A 10388-nucleotide genomic window follows, 5' to 3' on the forward strand; every position below is an offset into this window, starting at 1 on the left:
TGGGATTGACTCCTATTTCACTCCTATGAATTCAATTAACTAATTTGAATTGCCTTTCCCTAATCTCAAAATTAACCTAAGCTTTAATCTATTATCTTGCCACTCGCCCTTTGCCCTGCCTCTCCCTAGCTCTACCCTACGCCCTTGTCTCATTCTCTCTAATGGGCAACTACGACCCCCCGAGTGGCTGTTGCATCTTGAACAACAGGGACCCAAAGACGACTATTTGAATGTTTCTACGCTTCATTTATCTCCATTTTGCAATGTTTCTAAGGCAGTTGAAGCTGCATTTTTGTCCTTGCTTGCCTTCCCATTTAGGACTGGCAGGCCAGCTGCTTGGCAAGTGTGGCTTGGTCATTTGACACTCAGATGCTTGAAGGCGGGAGACGAAGGTTGTTTGGCTTGTAAGAGAGAGCAATAGATAAGGATGGAGGATGATTTCGGCCCATGCTTTCATCAAGTGAGCCATGGAATTGCCATCGCAGACATTGTGATGGAGTTGGATAGTGACACAAAGGCCTCCACAGTCAAAATGGGTAACCTGCAATGCAACTTTTGTCGAGCGGTAGATGATGATGGGTGAGAGAGAGAGAGAGAGAGAGAGAGAGAGAGAGAGGAAGGCAGCTGGACTCAGACTGAAAGAGCGAGATATCTACAAGGGAGAGATGGAGGTAGCAAGGCAATGATTGGAGGACCACGAAACATCTGGAATGCCCCCTTCTTGAATGCTACTGGTAATGCATCTAATTTTGTTTGTAATGCTTAGGTTCATCCCTTAATTGACACCTGCCCCCCCCCTTTTTTTTTGGGGTTTTTTTTTGAACACACCCACACCACACTCACGCACCCGTGGTCCTATCGAGGGGCACCTCGCCCTGGACCGGTGGGCAATGGGTCCATAGTTGTGGCACTCACACACACCACACACACGCACCCAACCACAAGCTATGACTCCATGCCCCAGCCTCCAAGACTTGAACCCATGACTTGAGGGTTGGCAGCCCAACAGTCAAACCATTAGACCAAAGCCTTGGAGGCTAATCCCTTAATTGACACCTCCCACCCTGTTGCGTTAATTCAAATACCCATTTTTTGAACGTGGTGGGCACATTTGAACGTGGTGGGCAGCTATTGGAGGAAAGGATAAAGTCAAATTCAATACTCAAACTAATGGAGGAAAGGCCAAAGTCAAATTCAATCTATTTCAATGCGTAGAACCTTCATCATCATCATATACTTAATCTCAGCGAGCTTACTACTACACCACGCCTTTCTATTTGTATCTTGCGAATTTGTTCATCGTGGGCTTCACGAATTTTGGCATCGTGGGCAGTCCCCATTCACCTTCTTTGCGAGTCACATGGAGGTCCACGAGGTTCGAAAAGCTTCAATCATTACTTTTGTCTCTGAAATTTTTGGAAGTTTGTCAGTAGCTGCAATCATCAACTGTGTCTTTTGTGGACGGCGAGGGGGTTCCTAGGTACTGATTGCGTTGGGAAATTCTCTCTGCCTTTGCGTCAGCATTAACTCAGGGTTGTTGACAAAAACATGTTGAGATCCAGATTGAAGACGACGACGATGAGTTCGAACCTTTATTCGACTATCAAAGGGTCTGTCGGCCTCCATCGGATGGTATACAGCCTAGACTTATGCAGAAATCTGTTGTTCGCGTCGTAGTCTCGAGTGAGTGTTAACATCGATTTTCTATAGTGAGTGTAACGTCGATTTACTGACTTTCACATTTTCAAGCGCACTAGAACCCACCTCTCTAAGTTTTGTGCATTGATACTACCCGGAGCCGTTTCGCATCTTTTCGGTGGGCTACCCTGTTAGATCCAGCGGCATCTAGATTTTTCAAATCTTTAAACCTTAGGTAGGCACCCTGTAAAGGATGATATCATAATAAGAGTGTTGTGTGCGTGAATTCGATTTAAAAATCAAGCTCATGTGTGGAGATGATTTTATACATACGATTGAGACACTCCCCTGCCCCCCCACCACACGCACCCACCCACCCAAAAGCACCCACTTCCAATTTCCTTAGAGACCAATTTGGGGGAAAAGCTCTCTTTTGTTTGATTTGTTGTGTGAACCCGAGTCGTACACTATAGGAGCAGGCAGATGGGCCTAATCAAGGGATGCCAAATCAAAATGTTGGTGTTGGAATTGAGAGGACGTTAGTCCAGGGACTAGATGAATCATCTCAGGAGAAATCATTAATTTTTCTAGATCCTGTGAGCACGTTTCCTAGGGGGTTGGCCAATGGAAATCAAGGTCAATAATCAGAAATTGGACTGTTGAAATCCAATCAGAAAGTGGACTGAAAGGAACCAGATTGGTCAGGGCAAGAAGCTTTTAATGTCCACATTGTCGAACCTCTACATAATGCACAGGTTGCGACTGGCCTTAGAAGGGGTACAAGAATTTCAGGATTGCAGCTTAAAAGGAGGATGTTCATCCACAATACTGAGCTTTCACTAACAATTTTGGAATGCTTTTTGTCAGAGGTTTAATGAATAGAAGATGCTGCCCCACCAGACCTTCGAGCAGCTTGAAGTCTGCTCTCCTCAAATAGGGCTATGCAGCCCGCGCGACTACCATTGCTTTGTCATTTGCTTTCTGGAAGAGAACTTTGTGTTCCTTACCAAGCAACTTTGCCGAGAATTTCCAGGGGAAGGTATACTGAGGCACACACCAGAGCCCAGAGAGTTGGCTCTAGTGGGCCCACACCTGGCCTCTGCCCACAATTAGAAATGGTGCCCACTGCTCCTGTCGACAGAGCCCAAAATAAGAATGGTACTCACTGCTCTCGTGCCCACGCAACAGGTCCCACAGACAACAAGGGTCCACATGATCAGAAACAGCAGCCACGATCAGACACAGCACGATAGATTACCAGCAGGCATTGGGCAGGGGGAAAGGTGTCCCACGGGTACGGGAGGGAATCCTGTGGGTGAAAGATGAGGAGTGAAGGGATCCTGCGTGGGTGGGAGTGAGGGAAGTTATGCACAGACAGAGCTCAAGCAGGGAGGAAATGGATTTATTGACATATGCAAAAGACCATTCCTAATCCCCACACTTGTGTACCCATGTAGTGGGGGTAGTCCCTTCTCGCCGCAGGGAAGGCCTGGATGCTTCATCTGCCACTTGCAGAGTATGTATCGATGCGATACCCCAAATACTATGAGATCCATGGGAGGTATCACTGTCTCTTCACCCATAGATATACCGACCTCAATAGAGTCATTAACTACCAAGATCAGAGGTGTGTTGCACCCTTTGTACTCAAGGTCACTTGGTGTAGATCTAGAGAGGTTTCTTTCATTTCATGTTGTTGCTGATTCTAGTGTAGCAGTAGTTTTATGGGGGGCTGTGATAGACAGCTCTTCTTCTTATTTATTTTCAGATGCGTGGTCGCATAGGTTCTTTGGCCTACTTAGTCTTTGTGTTTACCATGTAACATGTTGGAGATTTAGGAACACAGATTCTCACGTGCAAATTCACAACCACAAATTGTTGAAGTCTAGGCTGACCTAAACCTACATTGCTAAGGCCAATCAAAGCTAAAATCTCATGGAAAGAAAGCAAGCTCTGATTTTTTCAGAATTGTGCATATGCAAGTGTGTATTTCCAAAAATTTAAACCCGATCAACACTTACAAATAAAATAGCCATTTAATGGAATAACAATAAAACTCAAAGTCCATACAAAGAGAGAGAGGGTTGAGAGTAGAATAGAGAAATAGCGACACCGCATTTTGTATGGACGAGGTCCTTCTAGAGGTGACTAATCCTAAGTCCAGACATGCTACTAAACTGTCAATGCTGACAGCAGAAGTGCAAATAGTTGTGAACTAGAAGTGATGCAGAGGGCTCCTAAAAGTTAAGGGGCAGGTATAGTCTATAGAGGCTCAGAAAGGCAGAGATTGCTCGAGAAGCAAACACAATCAGGTGTAAGGGATGATCAGCAAAAGGGTGATCATTGGAGCATGAGCAGGCACGTAGGAGTGAGAATTAGGTGACTTAGGGAAGAAGGGTACTGGATCATAGGTGTGCCTGTAACTAGTAGAATAGGTCCCTAGATTTATAGTAGAAGGCTAGGAACAATTGCAATGGATGTTGGAGCAGTTGGTGGTAGCATGCATGCATTGGCAAGGGAGCAAGAGAGTGATACTGGCTGGCTCGAGCAAGAGAGAGCAAGATCTCCACGACTGACAGTCGTCATTTCTAAATGAGAAAAGTGAAGAAAATTTAAAGAAAGCTATGATAAGCATAATAAACCGAAAAAGAGCTCTTTGTCTTATGATTTCAATAATTAGGCTAACGTAAGTATGGTAAAATAATTAGGGAATAATTAATAATAATTTAATAAATCAAAAGTTAAATCTTCTTTTGAATTTAACCCATCTACCCATTCACATTTACTTAAACCTAGAACGAACATTTCATCCTGGCCTTGGTAATCCATAACTCAGGGTAGACAACTGGGATTTAACCCAAACTGAAACCTAGGGTTAGCCTAGATGTGCACTAGTCTGCATGTGGTTGACTAAGGGGAGTTTGTAGAAACTAGGAAAACTCTCAGATACCTTAGCTGGAAATCATATTCTTTAGTAACACAACCCATTGAGGTTTTCTTTCCTTAGTTACAAATCCATTTCATACTTTTTTGATCAAGTAGGATAAATTGGCACCATATAAATAGCACTTTCCACTCTTTTCAACCATACACTACAGCATATTCCTCATCCTCATATGCTGAGTAATTTTGTTGTGTGTTATCAACCACGAATGGTTCATTGGGTTCCACTCTTTGCAGGATAGGAGCTGTAACTATAGCCACTTAAGTTTTTTACAACTTTTTCTTTAGCCCTTTTTCTTGAGCTGGCCTGCCATCATAACAACTAGTTTAGCATATTAATTAGTGATTTTACGATCTAATCGTGCATAGGAGTATTTGCAGTTCCTCTAAATTAATAGTCTTCACCACAGATGAAATTTAAGGGCAATTTTCCCAAGGTGAACCATTGTGCAATCAGTAGGAATAACATCCTTAAAACTCAAGCAATAATCAATCTAGGGATAGTATAGCACTGCTATACTTAGTGCTACGTGCTATCCATAGCAGTGCTAAGTGATAGTGTTGCACTTCTAACAGGTATGTGCTATACTTAGTGCTACGCGCTATCCATAGCAGTGCTAAGTGGTAGTGTAACACTTCTAACAGCTATGTGCTATACATAGCAGTGGTAAGTGATAGTATAGCACTGCTATAACTGCTATGTGCTATACATTGCAGTGCTAAGTGATAGTATAGCACTGCTATAACTGCTACGTGCTAAGTGATAGTATAGCACTGCTATATGGTAATTGCTACGGATTTTCAGAAAAGGTTCTCTCTTTTCAATAGCGTGATAAACAGAAGTACTGTCATAAGGAAAAACGTACAAATATGTACTTGGCGTTTGTCTTGATGCAAAAGTCGTTTGAGATTTCGAGTTTGGTATATCATGAATCTTGAAAGACCCTGTTCTCTTTTTTAAACATGATGAAATTATTAGTAAGGAAACACTCTTGTTAAATATGTCCTAGTCTATAGAGCCATTCCCTTCTAGTCTTACCAAGATGCATAATTTGAAAACTAGGGCATCAGTCTTCCCTTCAATCTTGGATTCCACCTCGAACATGTATCATGATGTCCCAAACCTTCTTGTCACCATCCTCTTCTACATGCACTTGCTTTTGCTGACGTTTATTAGAAGTAATAGTCTCCACTTTTGGCTTTTTGGGGCAGTTCCAAGTGGGATGTCCTTACCCATATGTGTGAAACATATTCTCTTGCTTTGCTTTATCAAAATCTTCACGTTTGAGGAATAAGTATTTTCACCTTGAAAATTCTTAGGCTGTGTCCAAGAAATTTTCTTTTTCCACTAGGAGGTTTGGGTATAAAGGCTGGTCTTTTTGGGTATTCACCATCTCTACCTCATTTTCAGTGATCTATATGAAATGTCAGTGAAGTTTTTGCATCCTTTGTGTCTTTATATATGATGTATTGTCATTCGTGTTCCTGTGTTTCCTGAATCCTACCTTTTACCTTGGCATTCCTCCCTTGGATTAGCATTCTCGTTCTTGGGGGTCAGCATTCCTTCAATTTTCCTATGTAAATTCTATAATCTGTATTTATTTTAGCCACATGTGATGGATACATTTGTTGCTGGAGTGCTTCATACGTTTTGGATTCTGCATTAAGTATCATATTGAAATTTTGCCAGATGATTCTGATGAGGATGTTATGGTTATTGATGGCAAGACTTGGCAAAGTTCTACCAAACGGGCAAGAAGTAGTATTTTGCCATCGGTATTCCTCAAAATTTATTTTAAATCTCTTGCTGTTTATAGAAATCAGGAAAATGATAAATGCGAGACTTGCATTTTTTCTTTGTTTCATTGTTGTCTGACAGATCAAGGAGCCATCCTGGCTTCAAATTAAGCTAACATAGCAGAATTACATTGCAGTTGGACTCAAACACCCCATCGGGCAAGGGAAGCGATAAAGAAGCTGAGGATGATTGTGATTGGCTGCCACCCCCACCAAAATCTTCCAAACTATCTATCGAAGCAAAAATTTTGGAGGACCCAACCTTTCTTGAATTAAGGTTTTTCCATGCTTAATGTCCTTCTGTGGCGCTTAGATCATTCTTAAGAATTTTCGCTATCAATAATCTATTCATTTAAGGTTTATACGTCTATGTTCTGTGTTCTGGATTTTTGCAGACAAAAGAGAGAGGAGCTAATGTTCCTTACTGCTGCTTCTGAAGCAGCTTTGAAAAAGCTAAAAGAAAATAACAGAGAGCATGTACTCACATCAGGACAAGCTGATTTAACTCCAGATTGCATACAAAAGTTGTCCTCTGACAAACGTGAGAAAGTACTGGTTTCCATTCAGAATAAGGATGGTGCTTGCAAAGCTTTCAGAATATATGCGGTAATTTGACAACTGATGATTTCCTCTAGAGATTGTTTCCTTCACCCACTTTTCCTTAAAAAGGGGGATATCTATTTTGATGAAAACACAAGTAAAAAGACTAGGGTTGATTCCAAAGTTGGCTGTTGCAAAATCTAGCTAGCAATCAAGGCATAAAGAGCGTGTTGTGTAAATTTTCGAATAAGTATCACTCTATTGAGATTGAAAGGCCAAGGGTAGAGCGACCACAGGACTAAGATATTTATTCGATATGCCATGCAAGGTATGCATGTTCCTCAAAACCCTGCAAGGAATTGTTGAAATTCTGACTCCTATCAGGCCCTTCAAAATATGGCCTTCCTACTCGACTGTGGTAGCTGAAGCACTAGCCTTCAATGTACATCAATTTGCAAAAGACAGGATCCAACTTTATTAGGGGTCTCGAAGAATACCAAGGCATCTCCTTAGATCTAGTTTTACAACTCTGAGCTGTGGATCAATTGAACAGCTTCCAGGGAGCAATACTATGTTCACCAGGGTAGTTTGCTCCTCTGTTGCATGCCTTCTCAGGAAGTAATAAGTTATTTGGGCTGTGCCCTAGGAGGGAGTGTGATATAGTTTGTGTGATACTGTGCCCTGGATTGTGAAAAGTTGGTGCCCTGGTTTGGGACACAGCTGAATCATCTGATTTTTACATTGCACTACCTTGCTATTTTCGTTCGCAGATCTATTTGCTACTCCCCCTGGCTCCCATTCATTAGTTTGAGGTTATTCCTTTGAAAGGTCTATGCAGTGTCTTGGATTGACCTAGATATTCTGCAGGGTGGGATCAACTGGCTGGTCTCCACTGAAGCAACCGGCCGTCTCAACTAGTGTGATGGCATGTTGTGCTCCAATTTTGGGATCCTGGCCAGCTTCTGGTCCTCTGCAAAGGCACCATCATTTGATGAGTACACCAATAATAAGGCATCCATTCAACTTCCTTGAACAGCCTCCAGTCTTGTTCAGTGAAAAATATATCCAGATGGATCACAACCAGGTCGCTAAAATTGCACAATTTTCCGTATCAGACGACTTGATCTTGAAATGAAGACAGCATGTACTTGAAATTTCTCTGACCTTCAAGACATATACTACCAAGTTCTGACAATTAACAAAGTTTTAAAAGATAAACAGATTTCTTGTTCATATCTCAAATACAGTTTTCATGACTGCAGGATGACAAGTTTGAGAAGCTCTTCCTGATGTATGCGGACTCAATCTCGAAGTCACCAGAGCAATTGGTTTTTTCTTTTGATGGTGAACAAATTGCTGGGGGTGACACGCCAAATGGATTGGGTATAGAAAATGAAGACATCATTGAAGTGAAGTTGAGAACTTGTCTAGAAAAGTGTCGTCCCAGTGTACAGTAAAAAAAAGATCCATGGTAGCTGAATTCAATCGAAGCAATGGATGAACTTTTCGGGCATCAAATGCATGGCATTTTGGCTTTGACTAATTTGGTTATCTAGATAAATGGTTTATGTAAAGTGCAGATTTTTGCACGATTAGATTTGGACTGTCATGAGGAGATCCTTTTTTTAAGGTGCAAGGTTTTTTCTTCTGCTAGGAAAGCAAGGAAAAGTCTGAGGATCCTAGCGACATCACTTTTAACTTTGGACTCTGCAATGTTAAAGTGGACATGAAAAACAATTGATTCTTAAAGGGAAAGTTCATGTTTGCTACTTTCCAGTGGTGACTCTCTCAAAGCTCCTGTCATACCCACACCCACACTCCCTTAGGCTCTCTGAAGGGTCATGTTTGCAACATTTCTGATGATCTCACTCTTTAAAAGGTCATGTGACACCCGATACCCACACCATACCGAATTGCACATGTGCACCAAAGAGATGCTATTGTCAATTGTACTCGATAATGATACATGTGCCAAGGTTTCCTGTAGCCTCTTATGGAATTGAGTCATTATCTTAGCTTTCTTCCCTTCTCACTTATTGCAGTGGCACCTTGTTTGTCTTACTAATTGCGGGGCATGTAATATTTGAATCTCTCAAAGAGTTTAGAGAGTGGAAATTTGTAAATATGGGATCTACTTTTTGACTTGCAACAATGTACTCTTTAGCTATACAAGGAAAACGGGGTTATTTTTATGTTACACTTTTCTTATTTTTAACCGTGAGCATGACACATTTAGCATCCACGAACTCTATGTTGTCTTTTTGGGAATACTAGCTTTAAAATCAAGTTGAAAATGGGTTGTTTTGGCTTACAAACGATCTTGGACTTGTATCTTCATGGCTCCAAGCTCTAGATAGAATCCTTTTATCGCCTTACGATTTGTAAAGGATAAAAAAATTGTGCGCTGATGTATATCATGGCATGCATAACTTCTAGAGATCATCATCCATATTCAAGTGAATTCAATATCTCCCACCAATTGCTAATTACACAAATAGAGACCTTAAACATTTGATGTAAAACCTTTTGGTTTGGTAGTATTTTTCCCTTTGGAAAATACCACATGATATCTCTCACTTACTAATGTGGTAAGTTCATGTAAAACGTGCCCTTCGTATGAAAGAGGACAAATTGTTAAAAAGCTCAAGTTGAAATTCTTATGTAATTAGTGAGCAAAGCACACAACAATGAAGCTTCACTCCAATATGGTGTTTGGCTTAGTTGTGGAAATTATATAAATGATCTTGCGACCCCATTAGTATGTAAGGATTTCTTAAGGGTAGCCAAAGGATCTACACCAACTTTGTTCATAATAAGTCAATGGCTCAATTTAGGGTCATGTGAAGGACACATGTCACGATGCAAATTTATTGTAACTTCATTGTTATGGAACTTAAGGGTTTCTTTTGTCACGTGTCTTAGGAAGAAGATTGATATGAATCCTATGCTCGTGAAGGCTAGTGATAGTGAAAATGTTATCCTTAAATATATTCCTATTGCGACATGATTTAAAGGAATACATATTGGTTAGATTTAGCAAGTTGTCTTTTTGAAATAACAGTTCTGAATGTTGTAATGGGTATAAAAATAAATAGCTATGTATTGTTTGGTTGTCAAATAAAGAAGCTTTTTTTGAAATGAAGGTGTGGCTTTTTCTAAAAAATAATGATGTGTTATGACAAACACGTTGGCAAAATTCTTGATGTGTGAGTTACGAATTTTTAAAGTCGCGAACTTCAAAAATTTATAACTCTCACACGATCAATATTTTTTCCATTGCGTTTGTTATAATGGATCTGCCACAACTTCATTTGAAAAAATGATTCTTTATTTATCAACCGAACAGTACATGGCCTTCATACCCAAGTACAACATTCATATTTTTTTTCTTCAACAAGACGATTTGCTATCTAACCAATATGTATTCCTTTAGATTTTGTTACAATGGAAATGTATTTAGGGATAATATT

The 10388-nt window shown here is 40.7% G+C and overlaps 1 protein-coding gene across 1 annotated transcript; it reads left to right on the forward strand.

The window, feature by feature from the left end:
- The first annotated feature begins 1190 nt into the window (after positions 1-1190).
- On the forward strand, positions 1191-9066 carry LOC147880344 (Ubiquitin-like superfamily protein). Its single transcript, XM_087371076.1, has 6 exons — positions 1191-1375; positions 1563-1632; positions 6272-6357; positions 6516-6655; positions 6774-6984; positions 8181-9066. Exons 1-6 carry the CDS (start codon positions 1208-1210, stop codon positions 8373-8375), a joined length of 870 nt encoding a protein of 289 aa, XP_087227202.1. The 5' UTR covers positions 1191-1207; the 3' UTR covers positions 8376-9066.
- Positions 9067-10388: the final 1322 nt, after the last annotated feature.

The sequence above is a fragment of the Dipteris shenzhenensis genome, chromosome 32 (assembly GCF_047967505.1).
Source record: "Dipteris shenzhenensis isolate YYH24624 ecotype China chromosome 32, Dip_SZ_1.0, whole genome shotgun sequence".
Taxonomy (NCBI): domain Eukaryota; kingdom Viridiplantae; phylum Streptophyta; class Polypodiopsida; order Gleicheniales; family Dipteridaceae; genus Dipteris; species Dipteris shenzhenensis.

Bases quoted from the DNA above. Each gene is read 5' to 3' on its own strand.
- LOC147880344 (XM_087371076.1), top strand. From the start codon at position 1,208: ATGCGTAGAACCTTCATCATCATCATATACTTAATCTCAGCGAGCTTA. The intron at 1,633-6,271 runs GTATACAGCCTA...AAATTTTGCCAG, and splicing joins CTGTCGGCCTCCATCGGATG to ATGATTCTGATGAGGATGTT. The intron at 6,656-6,773 runs GTTTTTCCATGC...GGATTTTTGCAG, and splicing joins CCAACCTTTCTTGAATTAAG to ACAAAAGAGAGAGGAGCTAA.